This window comes from Megalobrama amblycephala, linkage group LG9 (genome assembly GCF_018812025.1).
Source record: "Megalobrama amblycephala isolate DHTTF-2021 linkage group LG9, ASM1881202v1, whole genome shotgun sequence".
Taxonomy (NCBI): Eukaryota; Metazoa; Chordata; class Actinopteri; order Cypriniformes; family Xenocyprididae; genus Megalobrama; species Megalobrama amblycephala.
Window position 1 is genome coordinate 37,674,405 of NC_063052.1, and position 20,569 is coordinate 37,694,973.

Consider the following 20,569-nt stretch of genomic DNA (forward strand, 5'->3'; position numbering starts at 1 on the left):
GTTATCATCAGGTGTCTTCAATAATGCTCAATCATCACACAATTAATCACTTAATTATCTCATTAACTTTAACACCGTTTCAGCGGGTGGAAAAAAAAATATGGCAGGACTTTCACTTTCTGAGCCCTGGACTTTCCACCTCTGCGCGATACCTCCGCGGTGGATCCGCCACGGAGTCCTTTTGCTGTGTGGGACAGATCTGCACAGCTCCTCAAATCACACACTGGACACTGATATAAGAGCAGACAGGACTCTACAGTACAGAAAACCTCTTTCCAGCTGCTGTGGGTCAGTGAGAGAGACCTCGACTAAAGTCAACACTCGACTCACAGCGAGCTGCAGAAATTAGACGTCCGTGTCGTAATCAAACCTGCTGACAGTCAGAAAACCTGCTCTATTTTTGCATTGACTGTACCGACCACATTCTCACTCATGCTCATAAATCACTGTAGAGAAAATCCTGCAACTGAAGGTGTGACTCTTTCTCAGAAATGAGACAAGCTTCATGACCATTAGATGTCAATCACTGCAGTAGACTTCACAAAATCATGCAGTTCCTCAAGCGTGGCCACGATCACCAACACCGTCAAACCAACACTCTGCCACATCCTCCCCTCCTTTCCTAGAAGAAAAACAGAGAAAAACTCCTTCACATCTGTATGAGCTCTATAAGATCATCATGTTCTCAGTTCAACACTACAGCTGTGACGCCCTGCAGAAACACATCAACTGTGTCTGATATTATACTTCTGATTTCAGATATCATATGATATGCATAATCATAAAGGATCACACAGTTCTGCTCAGTTTACTTGCCTTTTGCAGAAGCTGCAACATATTATAATGTTAGATAGATTTCATGTTTCATGTCTAAAATCGAGATCAACACACCATGTCTGATAATACCACAGCAATAAAACAACAAACCATTTAAATAATAAAAAATGACACTTAATCATCCGTCACATTACACAAAGCAACAATATATCATCGTATCACTGTGTTTCAGGCACACTTTGACAATAGTTCAGCGATGAAAATATGAAACATTGAACTGAAACTGATCATGAACAGTGTAGCTTTATCATATCATATCATGTGATGAATCTGATTCTGCATGTGTGATATCAGTATAAAGTGTCGTCACTGACACACTAGAGGTCCAATGCTGATCTGAGTCATGCAGATGAAAGTGTTTATGATGATCAGATTTATGATCAAACTTACAGTCGTTCACTCCTCACAGTCTTCACGCCGAATCCCGCGGGGACGGAGGCCGGTAGCGCGTGTCATGGAGGGGCTCATAAATAATTTTTAAATATAGTAGCAATACTTGCATTCATATATGACAGTTTGTTATTTTATAATAATTATATATTATTATACAATAATAATGTTTGGCCTTTAATTATTCTCTTGTCTTTTTGATAATGTTACAAAAGCTTTCTGTTTCAGATAAATGCTGTTCTTTTGAACTTTCTATTCATCCAATAATCCTGAAAAAACTGTACACAACTGTTTTCAACATTGCATAGCCTGACAACATCTCATCTGACTGCAGTTCACTGTTGTTCAACTGAAGCTCCCTTTTCCGCGCTCGTTTGACTTGCGCCTGGCGCTGAGGCGAAGGTGGAATGCGCGTCTGAAAAGTGTCCCGTTTGTTGTGGTCGTAAAGAGACATTTCTTTATAAACGCGTTTTACTTGGCGATGTTTTAAAAATCTTTATTTTTGATATTTTTTATGCTCTGTTGGTGGTTTGTGGAGTAGCATCACCTGGGGGGGATTAGACAAATGCTGAATTAGAGACGGTAAAAGTGAGTGGGTCCAATATCATTGGTCTTAAAAAGTACAATGGTTACAATGGTTCCGACGCCCATATAATATACACTGTAAAAAATTTCCTGTAGAAATTACAGTAACTTACTGGCAGCAGGTTGCCAGTAACTTACTGTAAATTGAACTTACAGTAAAAATACTGTATTAATATTTACAGTACCATTTAACTTGCTGTAAACATATTTACAGTACACAGGGATGTACAAATGTCCCTTTAAAAACAGAAAAATACTGTCAGAAAAAAAGCATAGATAAACTGTAAAAAAGATCCTGTGAAAAGACGGTACTTTTCTGGCAGCAGGAGTACCGTTTAAAATAACTGTTATTTTAAAACATTTAATAAGACATTTATTTTCCATTATTTTACAGTATTTTTCAGACACCCCTGCTGTGCAGGGTTTATAATGTAGATGAATCAACAGCACAACACAGTTGTTAGATTCAAATGACAGTCCAGTTCATGATGCCCACAAAGCAACCAACAGACAGCCATCATCACCTGAAGTTATTTTGTTTAGCTTTCATTACTGCAAATGTGTTTAACAAACACACTGTCACAGCAGTCAGAAAAAACAAGTAAACATTAAGAGTGAAGAGCCCAACTAATGGAACAGCTATTCACCATTATGGTGACTTCAAATGAAACAGAGTTAAACTTCTGCTAATTCTCAATAACAACCTTTGTTGATGTCTAACATAAATCAAGTCAATCTGGTTAGTAATAAGTGAAGCTGGGGATGCTGTTTGCAGTGGCGTAAATTAATATGATAGTTTTTTCCTTACATCTGCTATAATACAATATGCCATTAGTCCCGAGAGTATGTACATTAGTTAATAAATACGAGGATCCGCAATTCTTATAAGGTTGTCCTGATAGACTTGTGGCAGCATTTTCATTTAGCATGCAAGAGGTTCTGGGTTCTAACCCAACCATGTATTTTTTTTTTCTCATTAAAACCAAAGATGTTCATTAAGATTGTATATCAAGAACAGGGATACGTTTATGTGTAGCTATTTTGTTTTGTGATTTCAACCTAACAAATAGAGAGTCTTTGCAACAGAGCGATAGATTGAAGCGCTCGTCCATGTGAACACGGCTCAGTGTGCACGAGCGCCAAGAGAACACTGTAGCGCCTCTGATAGCAGCGACAACGAGCACTCAACATGATTTCAAAAACAACACATTCTAGCGCCAGATCGCCTATTATTAACTCAAACTGATAACCAACTAGAGCTGTTTCTTTTGTATTACATATCCGTGCCGTGAGAGGTTTCAAAACGTGGTCGGGACAATATCGACCCTTTCAAAAAGTGGTACACTGTAAAAAAACTTCCTGTAGAAATTACAGTAACTTACTGGCAGCAGGTTGCCAGTAACTTACTGTAAATTGAACTTACAGTAAAAATACTGTATTAATACAGTATTTACAGTACCATTTAACTTGCTGTAAACATATTTACAGTATAGTATTTTTTTGCTGTAAAAAATACAATAATTTTAAGGTCTTTTCTCTAGAAATATATTTTAATACAATCAAAAATATATAACTTTACGCTGTAAAATTTCCTGTAATTCATTGTCCACTGTTTCTATTTACTATAAAGCTGTACAAATTGTAAATTACTATATTTTAATAGGTCTCAGTAAATAATAAAAAGACAATGACAACTGTATAACGTTTATAATTTTGTTTTTAATTGTTCAATTGTAATACTTGAAATAACATTTTAATATTCTTGCAGACTGAACTTTCAGTTTTCTTCACAAAATCTGATATTCCCAAGCCTGCAGTAACATTTATACATAAACGTTTAACATTACAGCATTTTAAAACAATTAATGAACAAATTCAGTCATAAGAACAATCTTAAAAACTTTCAAATTTAAAATAACTCTCCGCAGTGGAATGTGTTTGCTCTCATACACTGAAGCGGCGTTAAAGTTAATGAGATAATTGATTGATGATTGAGTGATGATTGACAATTAGTGGAGACACCTGATGATAATAAGCAGAATCACTAAAGAAACAACAAGAGAAAAAGAGAGAGACACAACAACTACAACTGACTTCCAGCCATTAAACATTATTACACTTATTATTAACCAGTTTGATTTGATTTCTGTCACACATCAACAAAAGTTCTTACTGAGAATGAACAGATGTTTAGATGTTAATGTTTTAATGAAAGTTTAGTTTGAAGTCACCATGATGGTGAAAAGCATTTCCTTTAGCTGGGCTCTTGACTCTATTTATTAACTAGTGATGGGACTTATGGCTCTTTGAGGGGATCCGGATCTTCGCGATCCGTTCCTTTCAAAGAGCCGTTCAAAAGAACGGCTGTTTTGGCTCTTTTTAAATATTTAGTCAGTTTTAAGAAGCCAGCTTGGGGGTATCTCAGTTTATCCTGGAAATAATCACTGGGAGGAATGATGAGGTGAGATTTGTAGTCAAATAATTAAAACTCGGATATCACATACCAATATCTGAGTTTGAATTATTCTGAAATATTGATTATTACCTCATTTGTCATGTGTGGACTATATTCCATAGGGTTGCACAAATCCCTCTGCTTAGACAGTGACATCACTATTTTGGATTTACCTTTAGTACAAAGTGTGTGTGTGTGTGTGTGTGTGTGTGTAAAGCTACGTTGACTTATGTTATTCATACAATACCTACTCACAAATAAACATCAAAAACAAAGCCGGCTGCAATGAATTTCTGTGCAAAACAGCTTTTACTACAAACACTTCCACACAAGAACATTGTTATCACACAAGAACATTTTGATAGAAAACAAAAAAATATTTAAAGTAGATAAAATTAGAATAAATAAAATGGAAATGTCTACATACTACATACTATTACTACTGTAAACTTTGCAAATAGGACATCAGCCCCTTCAACTTCCGCTCCTACCCAATGACAGAGGAACGCAGGGTTTTTCCACTGGAGTACTCACGTGAAGGATGCGTGCACAACTAATAACTAATATCATCACGCTATAAAGGGTTGGCCTGCGCTGGGTGCGCCCCTCCACCTATAACTGTTCTGTCTCGCGGAGGAGCTCATTTGTGTGCATCTGTGTGAAACACGCATAGGAAAAAAGAACGACAGAAAGAACGGCTCCCCTCCAGCCGCGACTCGGCTCCCATCGTTCATGTTTATGAGCCGTTCAAAAGAATCGGTTCGTTCGCGAACGTCACAACTCTATTATTAACATTAATTTATCTCTGGCTGCTCCAACTTTGTGTTTGTAAAGCACATTTGTTCAATGATTCTGCTTATTATCATCAGGTGTCACCACTAATTGTCAATCATCACTCAATCATCAATCAATTATCCCATTAACTTTAACACTGCTTCAGTGTTAATTTTTAACACCCGGCAAGATGGACTCATATATGTACACTTTTAGTTAAACCAAAAATACAAATTATTTTAATAAAAAGCAGGAATATTTGTACACACCTTTGCTGCTGCCTGGTTCTTGCATCGGTGTCTTCCTTTTCTTCTTTTTCCAAGCCGAAAAATAAGCCTCTCTGTGATTGGTCAGTTTTCACACTCATTTGTTTTTACTGTATTTCAGTTTACAATAAATGAAAAATACTGTATTTTATTGACGCCAATGGGATATTTCCCATAATGCAACTTTTAAATACAGTAACATACTGTATAACTGTTTTACAGTAAAATACAGTTCATATTACAGTAAAATACTGTGTAATTTACAGAAATTGCTAACAGTGTATGTATATATATATATATATATATATATATATATATATATATATATATATATATATATATATAATTATATATTTCCCAGGATCTGACTGGGTGGGCAAGCTGTCAATCTGGGTGGGCCCAGGCCCACCCAGGCCCACCCATAGCTCCGCCCCTGATTTGAATGTGTTAATAAATGTAAGTTAAATGCACTTAAATTATGAAGTTTTTCTCCTGACCACGCCTCCTACACACTGGTTTGCGGCAGGTAATGACGCCATTTTGTCGTGTGTGAATTCAAGGAGCTGTTGATGAGCAGTTGGAACATTTGTTTTGGCTGTCCTACAGACATTTTTCCAAACATTTACCTTTTTATAGTTTTTCACCAAAGGAGAAAATCACAATTTTTAAGTTATCATCATCGAGGTCAGGGTTTGTTTAAGTTGAGCCCTTGACCCTTGACTTTTTAATATCAGATTTTGTTTGGGCAGTTTTAACTGCATTAAAACCAACCAGACAAGCAAAGTTAAAAGATGATCAGGTGGTGTTGGTTATGTTTTCACATAATCATTATTTGATCTGGATCACTGAACTCATTTAGAGCCCAATCTCTGAGTTAGATTTACATTATTGATTATAGCAGAACTGTGATTCTACAGCACAAGATCAACTTTTACAATACATTTTTTTTTTTTTTTTTTAAAAAGTTGTTATCACAAAATAAAAAAATAAAAAATAAAAAAAAAATTTTAGGCACACACTGTTACGAATGGAGACTCAGGCGGGAGATCCAAGTGCAGCATTTATTAGAAGTGAGAGTGGTCGTACAGGCAGGGTCAAAACAGGAACAAACAGGAACAGTGAGGAACAGGCAGAGTCGTAGTCAAGGGACAGGCAAAGATCAGGACAGGCAGCAACGGGTCAAAAACAAGAAACAGGCAGGAACGATAACAGACAGGCAGACAGGGAAATAACGCTCGGAATTGTCACAGGGTGAATCAAGACTTCGCAAATGGGTGGTGTGTGTGAGAGTCTTATATAGTCCTGATAATGAGCTGCAGCTGGGTGTGGTGATTAGTGATTAGTGTGAAGTGTGTGCAGGTGAGTGGCAGAGAGGATGATGGGAGATGTAGTCCGGGGAGTGACAGGAACAGACGGTGATCGTTACATAACGCCCCCCTCCCGGAAGGCGCGTCCTCGCGCCGTAAAAGGAACAGCTAGGGAGGGGGGTGGGTGCATTGGAGATCTAACGGCAGATGGGGACGGAATCTCCAATGCAGCCCCAGGGACTCAGGCAGCCACGGCGGGTCAGGTGCCTCGGGCAGCCACGGCGGGTCAGGAGCCTCGGGCAGCCACGGCGGGTCAGGAGCCTCGGGCAGCCACGGCGGGTCAGGAGCCTCGGGCAGCCACGGCGGGTCAGGAGCCTCGGGCAGCCACGGCGGGTCCGGGGCTTTGGGCAGCCACGGCGGGTCAGGTGGCTCGGCCAGCCACGGCGGGTCAGGTGGCTCAGGCGACCACGGCAGGTCAGGTGGCTCGGGCGGCCACGGCAGGTCAGGTGGCTCGGGCGGCCATGGCAGGTCAGGTGGCTCGGGCGGCCACGGCAGGTCAGGTGGCTCGGGCGGCCACGGCAGGTCAGGTGGCTTGGGCGGCCACGGCAGGTCAGGTGGCCTGGGCGGCCATTGCAGGTCAGGTGGCTCAGGCGGCCACGGCAGGTCAGGTGGCTTGGGCAGCCACTGCGGGACAGAGTCCATAGATGACCACGGCGGGTCAGAGTCAATAAATGTCCATAGTGGACCCCAGTCCATGGGTGGCCATGACGGTACAAAGGCCGATGACGGCAGTGGCCGGGCAGGCAGTGGCCGGGCAGGGTCCCCACCCACAAGCTCCCCACCCTCAGGCACACTGCCCCCCCCAAAAAGTTCTTGGGGATTTTAGCGGGGCCCGTCGCAGGTTCGTGGGCAAGGAGTTCATGTGGCGCCGGCAGGGCCAGGCGTGTGGGTGAAGCCGGCAGGGCAAGACGCCTGAGTGGTGCTGGCAGCGCAGGGAGCTTGGGTGGCGCTGGCAGGGCCAGGCGTGTGGGTGAAGCCGGCAGGGCGAGGAGCTCAGGTGGCGCCGGCAAGGCGAGGAGCCCAGGTGGCGCCGGCAGGGCGAGAAGCACAGGTGGCGCCGGCAGGGCAAGAAGCACAGGTGGCGCCGGCAGGGCAAGAAGCACAGGTGGCGCCGGCAGGGCAAGAAGCACAGGTGGCACCGGCAGAGCGAGGAGCTCAGTAGGCGCCAGCAGGGCAAGACGCTTAGGCGGTGCTGGTAGAGCATGACGCTTGGGCGGAGCAGGAGAGACCTCTGGAGTGGTCTCCAGGCCCACAGCGGCCTCTTGAAGGGCGTCTGCGTCTTGAGGAGAGGAGGACGTCTTCTTCTTCCTCCTCCTCCTCCTCCTCTGAGAGTGAGGCGATGGTTCACCAGCTGGAGCGGTCTCTGGAGCGGACTCAGTGGCTGGAACGCCCCCTACAACCTTCAGCACCGCAGGGGCGGCCATCTTGCCCGTGGGCACTGGCAAAGCAGCCATTTTGTCCATCGCGTCCAGAGCGCTTGAGTCCATAGCAACCGGTGAACTTGAGAGTGTTGAAACTGACGGACTTGAGAGCGTTGAAACTGACGGACTTGAGAGCGTTGAAACTGACGGACTTGAGAGCGTTGAAACTGCCGGACTTGAGAGCGTTGAAACTGCCGGACTTGAGAGCGTTGAAACTGGCGGACTTGAGAGCGTTGAAACTGGCGGACTTGAGAGCGTTGAAACTGATGAACTTGAGAGCGTTGAAACTGATGAACTTGAAAGCGAAGCGGCCGCCGGGCTTGAGAGCGTAGCGGCCGGCGGGCTTGAGAGCGTAGCGGCCGGCGGGCTTGAGAGCGTAGCGGCCGACTGGTTTGAGAGCGAAGCGGCCGGCGAGGACTTGGGGATGCCAGCTGCTCGGACCGTAGTCAGTGGGGGATCAGCCACACTGGAACGCAATCCTAGCCGCTTTCTGACTAATCCAGAGATGTGACGTGGCTCTGGGCGATCAGCGGAGACGTGACGTTGCTCTGGGCGATCAGCGGAGACGTGACGTTGCTCTGGGCGATCAGCGGAGACGTGACGTTGCTCTGGGCGATCAGCGGAGACGTGACGTTGCTCTGGGCGATCAGTGGCGACGTGACATTGCTCTGGGTGATCAGCGAAGGCGTGTCGTTGCTCTGGGCGATCTGCGAAGGCATGACGTTGCTCTGGGCGATCAGCGGCGACGTGACATTGCTCTGGGCGATCAACGAAGACGTGACGTTGCTCTGGGCGATCAGCGAAGGCGTGATGTGATGTTGTAATGGTAGCCACCATCTCGTGCGTGTTCCTTGGCGCGGCGGCCATTTTGTGAGTGCTTTCCTGAGCGGCAGCCATTACGTGATTCTCTGTGGTGTCGGAATCCTCCGCGACACCCACAGTAAACGGAGAGCCAACAGTCAACAATGCATAGTCCATAAAACAAGTAAGTGAGGAACGTGGTCCCTCTTGTCTCAGTTTATTCTGAAGGGGTTGGTTTATGCCATCGCAAAAAAAGTCTATAAGAGCACAGTCAGGCCAGTCTGCATAATGGGCAATATCCAGAAACTTCTGAATGTGGTCCTCCAGGGAACTATTACCTTGACGAAGGTGGATGAGACATATAGCTGGGTCCATTCTGAGGCTGGAAACGCTTGTAGAAGCTGCTGGATCGTAGTTGGCGAAGTCTTCTGTTACGAATGGAGACTCAGGCGGGAGATCCAAGTGCAGCATTTATTAGAAGTGAGAGTGGTCGTACAGGCAGGGTCAAAACAGGAACAAACAGGAACAGTGAGGAACAGGCAGAGTCGTAGTCAAGGGACAGGCAAAGATCAGGACAGGCAGCAACGGGTCAAAAACAAGAAACAGGCAGGAACGATAACAGACAGGCAGACAGGGAAATAACGCTCGGAATTGTCACAGGGTGAATCAAGACTTCGCAAATGGGTGGTGTGTGTGAGAGTCTTATATAGTCCTGATAATGAGCTGCAGCTGGGTGTGGTGATTAGTGATTAGTGTGAAGTGTGTGCAGGTGAGTGGCAGAGAGGATGATGGGAGATGTAGTCCGGGGAGTGACAGGAACAGACGGTGATCGTTACACACACAGACATCAAGAATCAGCGTATGAATCTCAACAACGGTGACAAGCAACATATTCTGATAAACAGATCAACTCTGAACATTAGAAAACAAGCTACTAAAAAGTCACAGAAAAACAGCAAAATTTAAATAGTGAGAATAAAGAAAATTACTAAGACAATTCAGCTCATAATTTATTCATGCAGCAATGCATGATGGGAGGCATGGATGAATTTTGATTGGTGGCAAGTTAACTTGCTTAGTACATTGAACTTAAATATACTAGGTGTAATAACTACAAAGTAATTAATATTACAAAACATTTTAAGTTAAATGAACTCGAATTATTAAGTTAACGTTACTTAATTTTTTTAGGGCAACCAGTTTCCTCAAATTTTTTAAGTAAATTCAACTTATCCAGGCTAACAGTGTACAATAAAACAAAAACAATTAATCAATTAAAAGTACAAAATCATGTCTTTATTCAGATGCTGTATCACTTTGATGTAAAATAGTTACAATAAATTATTACTGTCCTTTGAGTAAGAACACATTTTTAATGTTTTTAAACATTAGTTATAATTATTTTCATCAAGTATTTCATATTGGGGTATAAATTCATTTTTTGTATTTGACAGGTGTGATGATCAGTGGAGTTGAGTTTTTACCTCCATCATTAAGTCCTGGGCTAAAAAATGGATAGAGTTTCCCAGTGAAAGACTGACCAGTGAAAGAGTAGATATGAGAGCTGGACTTCACATCACAAAAGGAGACCAGACCCTCCTCATAATCCACAAACACACCGACCCGCTGCGGCTTCACACTCAGAGACAGAGAGACACGAGGATCATCACAGGCTTTATATTCATTCCCATTCCTCATAATCACAGTCCAGTATCCATTACTGGGTCTCAGTGTGATCTTTCCCTTCCTGTTAATGGATTCTCTGGCCACTCCTAAAGTCCAGTCAGTCTTTCCCTTCACCTGCACCTCAAAATAAAATCTCCCTGAGGAGAATCCCTCCTTTCCCAGGACACCTACACATGGATCAAATCTCTCTGGTTTGTCTGGGAGTTTCTGACTAATGTCTCCATGTCTCACTTGTTTTCCACCATTAGACAGAATGAGTTCAGGATGAGCTGTATCAGGATCCAGAGTCACATCCACTGAGAAACACAGAGAATATGAATCACAACATAATACAGATATTTTGTGATGATGTTTTAATATTTAATCAGTGTTTAATCATCCTGTAGGTCAGTGATGAAGCTGTGAGTATATGAATGTAATCTAGTGTAGTTCAGACACACACTGTACCTTCATACTGCTGCATCCTCTTCAGATCTGTAGAGACTAATGACAATAAAACATCATCAGATCTTTGACATGTTTATGTGTGTAATTATAAACAAGATTTATGGTTATATTTAAAGAATCGTGTACAACATCATGTTTTATCTGATCAATGTGTGTTTTTTAGCAAAATGACCATCTTTCTTCAAGAAGAACTGCAGATGATAATAATGTGACCATCGAATTAGAGTCACAAAAATATTAAATTATTTGTATACATTTTATGTACAAACAAAATTTGAAAGCTGAAGTCTGTCTGCTAGGGGTGTGACGAGATCTCGTGGCACGAGATCTCGCGAGACTAAACTGTGACGAGATTTCTCGTCGAGGCGAAAAGTAGTCTCGTGATGTTGTCATGACAGAGTGTTAGGATGGTTAGGAAAGAATATGCCACCGCTACGTTTACATTATGCCTCCACTGTCGTTTTGCTTTGTATTTAAATAAAAAAAACCATTTAATTCAGTTGGATAACGGTCGCCGCCGCTCCATATTTACAGAGTACGCGCGACCGTTTAAAAGTGAAAGTAAACGCGCGCGCGCATTCAAACGTGATTTCAATACCCCGCATTTTGAAAGCGGCTCACTGATGAATACAGATATCTCTCAGTATGAAAAGCTATTTTAGGCTGGGCAGTGTAGTTGTAACCATCTCTCAGCTCTGTATCAAAGAAAAATTTGGTCTTATTTGATCTTTGAATATTGAGAGAGTGCGATTATGGTTGCACTTATTGTAAAGTGTTACCATAAAAATGAATAACAGTTTTCTCTTCTTATTATTTACTAGTACAAACAATAAGGTTTCATTTGTTAACATTAGTTAATGCACTGTGAACTATCATGAACTAACAATGAATGACTTTTTAATCAACTAACAAAGATTAATAAATACTGTAGCAAATATATTGCTTGTTGTTAGTTGATGTTGGTTAATACATTAATGTTAATAAATGAGACCTTATTGTAAAGTGTTACCATTTTTATTTATACTGTTTTTATTTCTGTGATCAGATTGTGGAGAGGAGTTCAGTTAGGAGGTCAAAGGCTGTAGAAGCTCATAATTCATGTACAGTAAGATCTGAAGAGAAGCCAGTCAGTTGAGTTAGTGGCAAAACCTTTTACATTACTTGAGTATTGTTGTCTTTTACTGCATATGATAATTCAGTCTCAGAAAGTAGAACTGAAATGACATTCATTACAAAATGATTAGTTAAAACATTTCAAATACACCTGCAGAATATTTTTTCTAGTCATGTATTTCGCCATCTTGTCTCGTCTCGTGAACTCAATCTCGAGTCTCGTCTCGTCTCGTGAGATACTGGTCTCGTCACACCCCTACTGTCTGCACATGGTCCGTGTCCTCTTTACTCCGCAATGTTTTTACACTGTGAGAATATGGATGATAAATATATGTATATGTACGGTGTATTTGATATTGTTGTACCAGTTAGTGTGAGTTTCTCCTGTAGAGTGTCCTGCAGTTGAGTCAGAGCTCTCCTCAGAGGCTCCAGGGTCTCATCAGTCTTCACACTGATCTCAGACCAGTTCCTAGTGTTTCTAGAGCTGCACAGGGATGAGTAAATCTACAGCAGGAGAGAGGAGAAATCCTTCAGCATGGGGAGTGTTATGGTGTCATATACTGCATTATCATTGATCAGAGAGATGTTGACTGACCTGTAGGAGGTGGAGGTGATCTTCAGTGTGTGAGAGCTGCTCCAGCTCAGTGTTTCTCATCTTTAGCTCAGTGATCTCCTGCTCCAGCTCTTCAATGAGCTCTTCCTTCTGTTTCTCTGCTGCTTTCTGCTGCTCCTCCATCATCTCCAGCAGTTCAGTCTGACATCTCTCAATGGAGCGGATGAGATCAGTGAAGAGCTCGACACGGGCTGCTTTCTCCTTCTCTGAGTTTCTCTGCTCAACCAGGACAATCAACACATTATTAGTGGTGTTTGAAGAATCACTATTGCTCTGCTTCAGTGTTATTAGAAGTTATGTTATTTGTTATTTTCAAAATAACTTTGAAAACTGCACTGACTGAAAAACATCGACTGCACTGAATGATTCCTCAAATCATGTGTCTTGTTGAGGAGAGGTGTTTTGTGCTATTATTTTAAGTTATTAAAGTAAAAACAGATATAAAAAAGCATGCAATCACAATTCTAATAGCCCTTTTATACAGCAATTCACTAAACACAAATTTAATATTAAGTGATTACATTATAGACACAGTATTAACAGCTTTGTCTATTTTTGCTTTGCCAGCGAAAACAGTTCCAACTTTCAAACAAAACTGCAGCAGAAACAATTGTTGAACATGTCTGAGCAACACATACAGTGGTGTTTCAATGTTTGTTTCTGTCTGTCGTTTAAACAAGTATTAAACCAAATCAATTCAGATTCTCTCAAAGACAACACAAGTTGCCACCTACTGGTCTATCGATGTAACCTGCAGAAAGAATCACTGTAAAACACTGTATTGATGGATTGATACAAACAGTGAAAGTCCCCTGAACTAACTCATGTAATAAATATTTAAGAAAACATAATTACATAATTGAACTCACTTTTCTGACTTCTGCTGAGTGTTTGACATCTTGAATCTTCTTGATTCTGTCCTGGATCATCTGCTGCACGTCTTTCTGTGTCTTCATCAGTTTAGTCTATAGACACAGAACAACACAGACACATTCATCATAACAGAGATTTACTGTCTTCTGAGGAAACCTTTAATGTTTCCATGAACTTTTTTGTTTCACAAAATAACAGTCAGTAACTTCTACCTTCTTCTCTTCACTCTCCTCTTCTATAGGAACAGTGTTGTGGTTCTTGTGGTCTGTTAAAGTGCACATCGGACAAACACACGTCTGATCATCTCTACAGAACAGCTCCAGAGGTCTCTCATGTTTCTGACATATATAGTCCTCCAGATTCGTCACAGGATTGATCAGTTTGTGTTTCTTTAAACCTGCCACTCTCAAATGAGGCTCCAGGTGAGTTTCACAGTAAGAGCTCTGACACACCAGACACGACTTCAGGGCTTTCAGCTTTCTTTCCTCACAGACGTCACACAGAACTTCAGGTTTTTTCAGAAATTCAGGTTTTTTCTCAGGACATTTCTTTTTATAGTGATCTACAACTTCTCTGAGTGTGGTATTAATCTTGAGATCAGGTCTAATCTTGAATGTTTCTTTACAATATGGACAGTTGCAGGTCTGGCTGTTGTCCCAGTGTTTATTCAGACAGGTCTTGCAGAAGTTGTGTCCACATGGAGTGCTGACTGGATCAGTGAACACATCCAGACATATCGAGCACTGAAGATCCTCAGTCAGTGGACCACTGGAGGATGACATGCCTGGAGAAAGAAATGATGAAGATAAATCACCTACACTATAGTCTAAAGTTTGGACAAACTTGAAATGAACACTGAATTTAATAATGTTAGGAATAAACAAAGAAATAAAATAAACAAATAAATAAATAGATGATGGATGAATAAATAAATAAGAAATATTAATTTGAGATGAAATAATTTCATTATCCATTTCTGTACATTCCTGAATATATATTTCAAAATGTTACTATATGAAAAGAGTGAAAGTCATTCATCTGGTTACTGACTTACATGGAGGTTCATCTCTACTCCGTCTCCTGGTTTTTCTTGCTTTTGTTGATGTTGGTAAAGATTCTGCCATTGTTTTTTCCCTCTTCAAGCCTTGTCAAGAAAAAAGACACTCTATTTCACAGTATAAATTATGACCAATGATTTGCTCCTTGTAATATTGAGTGTTCATTTGGTCACTGAGGTTAAAATTAAACTTCCAAAGTCAGATTTTGGGTTACTTATTATTTAACACTAAATCATTTTAAAGTACAGAGCACATGGTGTATATGTATATTTTTATGTAAAAATGATTTTCAGCTGCAGTTTAGCAGGTTTGTGTTCAGTCTGTCTGCAGCTCATTTACTTCCTGTTTCTTTCATCTTTCTGTCATGTGACAAAATGACAGAAACACCAAACTTTGCTTTACAACTAATCAAATGACATTTACAATACAGTTCTGATATCATTTCAGTGCAGTAAACAACTAAAGTAGTTGAGTATTTGACATGCTTAAATCTGATTCAGTTCAACTCACTCCAGTTCAACATAAACTCTACTAAACCAGATCACTTCCATCAGAAACCTGTTCAGCTCAATCTCTCTTATATTTCTATCATTACCTGTGAGGATCAGATGTGTCCACAAGACTCTTTGAACGGTTCAATAAATATTCTGTTGTTTAAAGAGGTTGATCGTTTCAGGTGTCCATATTGTTGTTGGTCAAGTTAGTTTCACTTTCTCTGAATCTCTCTGAACTCCAGTGATGTCAGAGCTCCTCCTGTATTTACGCATTCACATTTGTCTCTGTATTCAGTGTGTTGGTTCATGTGTGTCTGTTTGTATTTGGACTGATGTTTCTATCAGGTCATGAAGAGATTTCAGCAGACTTACAAAAGCTGGATTGTCTGGCAACATTTGCTAAGAGTTTCCAGGATGAATTCTGCTCAATTTACACAATTTTCATAGCAATAAATAAATGTCCAAAAAATGTCACTTATCCATTCATAGAAATTAATACTCTTTATTCAGATGCTGAGTGCTGACATTTTCTTGATGTAAAATTGCAGCTGACTGAGTTAAAACAAGGTTTTTTTTCATGAAATATCGAAAATGAATCAATTATGGACCATTATAAAACAAAAGTACAAGATATTAGAAACTGAAGAACAAATGATGAAAATAAATTATCATCATCCTTTAAAGAGCAGCACATTGAACTAAGAAAAACAAAACAGACAAGAAAAAACTGACAAATGAGACAAAACTGGAGCTTTCAGGAAAGTCACATCAGCTTTATGTTTACAGACAAAAAACAAAAAACAAAAAAACATTATACCCACTGTGAATAGAGGAACTTGATCATGAAAACTCTGGACTATTCTGAAGTGGCCTGAACTGAATCCATCAAACATCTGTAAAGAGCTGAAACATTTAGAGAAAGATCCTTCAATCCTGAGACAGCTGGAGCAGTTTATTCAGGAAGAACGAGCCCAACTTCCTGTTGAAATGAGCAGAAGTCTCACTGAGAGCCACAGAAACTGCCTGTAAACAAAATATAAAGTTAAGGGTCCATCATTTATGACCATAACATTTTAATTTGTTTTATTATTCAAAATATTCAGTTGAATCAAAAATATGGATTAAACAACGATGGATGTCACTTTCAAGTTATTTAAGAGAAAATTGTGGGTTCATCTATTATCAGGTACCAACAATTTTGTCTATCTCTTCATTTATTAATAATAATAATAAACATTTATTTGTACAGCACTTTTCATACATGGAATGAAACTCAAAGAGCTTCACAAGCATAAAAACAAATAATACAATTTCAGACAATGTCAATATAAAAATACTCAAAAACAAGAATAAAAGACAAATAAATGTAAAATAAATAAATTGGCAATACAGTTTGACCTCAATATCAATATAAAATACGAGAAATAAAATAACTATAAGAATCAGAAGGTAAAATAAAACATAAAACAGACTTACACACAACTTCACACCATATTGTTATATTGAAAAGCAACTTTAAAAACATTTGTCTTAACTCACCTTTTAAAAATATGAATGCTGGAAACCTCTTTTGCTTCATTTAGACATTCCTAATTTTTGGAGCATAGCGGCTAAAAGAAATACCACAAGATCATTTATGATTTACTGTATAATGTGCCAGAAGAGCATGAGGATCTTAAACTATGATTTGTGACGATACGATCTCCACAGACAGTCTGAAAATGTATAGAGGTGTCATGTTATGAAGTGTTTATAAACCAATAAAAGAACCTTCAATATTTTCAGATGTTATTATATATTAAAGCATTATTTTCACCTTGTTTTTCAAATAGTGGTGTAAATTTATTTGTGATGATCAGTAGAGTTGAGTTTTCATCTCCATTGTTAAAGTCTGGGCTAACAAACACACAGTTTCCCAGTGAAAGAGAAAGAGTAGAAAGAGTAGAGAAAGAGCACTTCCTCTATACAGTCAATCTTCTGTTTGGAGGGTAATCATATGATATGTCTTCTCTAGATTATACATTTCCTTTTAATGTGCAATTATTCTCTTAGTAAACTCTCCAATTAGCATCAGCAAATGCATTTGGCTTGAGGATTTATTACATTTACATTTACATTTAGTCATTTAGCAGACGCTTTTCTCCAAAGCGAATTACAAATGAAAATAATAGATACAGATAATAGATAATAGAAAATAATACAACAGTATGTAAGTGCTGTGTCAAGTCACAGTTTAATCAGTAAAGTGCTCGTAGCAAGGAATATATATATATATATATATATATATATATATATATGTATTTTAAATACACAAATAGATGGAAAATCGAAGAAAAGAAAGGTAAATAAAAAGTGCTACCATTACTGGGTCAAATGTTGAAGAAGAAGATATGTCTTTAGCAGTTTACAATCAATTTCTCGCCACGCAGTTTTTTTATTTGGAATAACTGTAATATTCTACATGCTAATTTATGATGGTATACAGTTGAATGAATGGTAATTTATTCAGCTACTCTGATTTTATTTCAAGATACCAATTTTCAGAATGTGGAAAATAATTTAATCTAGTTTTCAAGGCCATTTCTTTGTAAATGCATATGCTCTTCAGAAACAATAGTGGCTCAATGATTTCTGTTTGTCCTCAGCTCTGAATCCGGTTGATTCTGTTAGTTTCTATGTACAAAAATCCAGTTATTGTCACATGTTCACCCTGTTTGGACTTCTGTGTTGCATCATTTCCCACCACTAGTCTGTCACTATAGTAACTGATCACCTTCATCATCATATTTGTGTTCAGTTACCCACCTTGTTTGTCTGTGTATTTAAGTCTTGTGTTTTCAGTTCAGTATTGTTCGGTATCGTTCATTGTATGGTTGTGTTTCACGTTTGCCATTTGTGGATTTCCTTGCCTGTGGATTTATTAAAGACTGTTATGCCTTCATCATCCTTGTTGTGCGTTTGCTTACAACCATATCTGTAACAGTTACAAAATCAGGTCTTTATTTTTGAACCTTGTTACCTCATTTCCATCCATTATCTCTAATGGGAACAACATTTTTAATGATATTAAGTGGACATATGTTTGGTCACTCTAACTAAACTCTATACTTAAGTTAAAGAAATATCTTATAAAATTATTTACAGATTTTATCCTGTCAAGCATTTTTTTGCAGAAATCTTGAAGTAACATCGACACATCGTGCTCTTTATGTGAAGTTTCTTCTGAAACTGTTGGCCATTAGTTTTGAGTGTTCTTTTACTCAGTCTTTCTGGAGTAATGTTAATGCCTTCATTGTCCAAAATGTGTTTTATGATTTTTCCTTATCTTATAGAAACATTCTTTCTGGGTTTTATATTAATGACGAGAATTTAATCAAAGCATGTTTTTGTTTATACCTTTTTTATTTATTGGAAGGTTTTATATCCATAAATGTCACTTTAACATGTTTAAACCAGAATTGTATTTAAATACAATGTCAATGTCTGTAAATAAGAAAACTATAAACATATCTAGAATTTGTTCCATGTTTAAATTCTTTGTAATGTACTTTTATTCATTTTTGTGATTTTATTTATTTATTCATTTTTTTAATTGGTTAATTATAGGCTTCTTTATATAATTTCTCTTGTTAACTATTGAGCCATAACTTGCTTATTGTCTGAAAGATTGCTTGTGTGTTATTGTATCCTCTGTTTGTGAAAAATTGCAATAATAATAAAAAAACCTCTCACTTCACTAAGCTATTTATGGTACCAAACAATGTTGTGACTTTTTGGAAATTGTACCAGCTACAACTACATATGTACATTTTCTGAAGAATATGAGAGGTGCTTGTCATGCGCAGCTACACTGCCTCGAGTCAAAAAGGTGTTAGAAGACCTGTTTGCCAACATGAATCAAAAGAGCCAACCCACATGTCTCTACAAAGTTCTGATGCAGTGATATAGGTCTTGCTAAGTGGTTTCTAGGGTACTTTGTTTGGTTGCTAGGAAGTGGGTTGCCAATGATGATACAAAGGCTGGTTGTCAGTATGAATGAAATAAACCAACTTCAATCCCTCTGTGATATTCAGATGTGAAGATATCTCTCTTTGGGTTTGGGTTGCTAGGGTGCTCGACCATGGTTGCTATAGGGTATAGCTAGAAAGAGAGACTGATTGGCTGCTTGAGTAAAAAGCCCTTGTATATGACTCTGTGATGCAAAGTCATGTTCAATACAAAATACAATACAATTTTTTTTTTCAACTTCTTTCTATATTTGCTCTTTATTCATTCAACAAGTCTACTAATAATTCATAGCCTGACGTGGTCATACTCAATTCTAGTCAGAATATGAGTCTGATACTGCTCCATTGGGCTTTGATTATGGGGGCGTATTTCAACCGATCCAGGAAAGACCTCAATTGGATAGACCTACAACCAATCAGAGCTACAGAGTAAGTGACGTATGTTGAGCGACGCATAGTTGTCAACAGAACTCTTCTTAGCGACCATCGGGGCCAGCTGATTAATCAAACTTTTGCTGAATCCCGTAGGAAGGACGGCAAAGACATCTTTCCCATCGACAAATGCCTTGATCGCGGTCCTCTGTTCCTCTTTTAAAATTAATGCGCTGTCGATATCTTCTATAACGGACGCGATGGCGGAATCTACACATCTCAGTTCTTCAACAACAGCCATCATTGTTGTAAACTAATTGACCTTTCGCAAAGACTCGCCCCCCTTAGTTAAGCCGTGGCGCTGTCACGCCACACAGTTTGGAAAATACATCGCGGAGCAAAGAGGAAACTGACAACACATCAACAGACGAGACAGAGCAGGTTACTTATATTAAACAAAGTCCCAGCTTTCAAACTGTGTAGTTATTTAAAAAATTCAAACAATAAAAACCGTTTTGTGGCTCTTTAATGTGTTGTGACCATGATCGTGACAGATTGCTGTAGCGCCTCAGCTCAAGAGGCTCGTTAACCGATCATCTCTTCCTACTAGTCCATTTATAGCATCAAATAAACATGAATGAACATGAGAATGAATGTTGTTTCAAACGCGGAAAGACGTCAATATGCACAATTTTTCAAGTTTAACTCCACCGATGTTAATCTTCTAACTCCTGACTGCTTTGTCGGACAAAATGGCGGATGCGGCGTTCTGATTGGTTAGATCGCTTGTCAATCAAACTCCCCAAGCGCTCTTTGATGACGTAGGTGGTTACGTAACCGCAGATAGCCTGTCCATCATCGATTAAAGCCCGCCCTGGCAATTTGATTGGCTCGGCCTTCTGGGAGCCGAGCATAATTACTCCACAATGGATCGAGTCCAGACCGAACTTCCCGTCCAAAAAATGTTGTGGGCGGGGTTCGGGCTGGCACCCAGGCTAAATAATTCACTA

General features: G+C 39.6%; 2 protein-coding genes across 3 annotated transcripts in view; one reads left to right on the top strand and one right to left on the bottom strand.

The window, feature by feature from the left end:
- LOC125276113 (E3 ubiquitin-protein ligase TRIM39-like) overlaps window positions 1-20,569 on the top strand; it is a 302,026-nt gene that overhangs the window by 43,900 nt on the left and 237,557 nt on the right. The window lies entirely within an intron of this gene.
- LOC125276114 (E3 ubiquitin-protein ligase TRIM39-like) lies at window positions 10,171-15,401 on the bottom strand. 2 transcript variants are annotated; one of them, XM_048203589.1, is made up of 8 exons: window positions 15,282-15,401; window positions 14,683-14,772; window positions 13,841-14,412; window positions 13,625-13,720; window positions 12,738-12,971; window positions 12,508-12,646; window positions 11,030-11,056; window positions 10,171-10,878 (listed from the first exon to the last, which is right to left on the bottom strand). In XM_048203589.1, exons 2-8 carry the CDS (start codon window positions 14,750-14,752, stop codon window positions 10,331-10,333), a joined length of 1,686 nt encoding a protein of 561 aa, XP_048059546.1. In that variant the 5' UTR covers window positions 14,753-14,772; window positions 15,282-15,401; the 3' UTR covers window positions 10,171-10,330. The 2 variants fall into 2 exon arrangements, with proteins under 2 accessions (XP_048059546.1, XP_048059545.1); XM_048203588.1 differs by having other exon boundaries at window positions 11,030-11,065.

Coding starts and splice junctions, on each gene's coding strand:
- LOC125276114 (XM_048203588.1), bottom strand. CDS start 14,752: ATGGCAGAATCTTTACCAACATCAACAAAAGCAAGAAAAACCAGGAGA. Junction 12,647..12,737: donor ATCACCTCCACCTCCTACAG/GTCAGTCAACAT, acceptor CTCCTGCTGTAG/ATTTACTCATCCCTGTGCAG. Junction 10,879..11,029: donor GAGGATGCAGCAGTATGAAG/GTACAGTGTGTG, acceptor TGTGTTTCTCAG/TGGATGTGACTCTGGATCCT.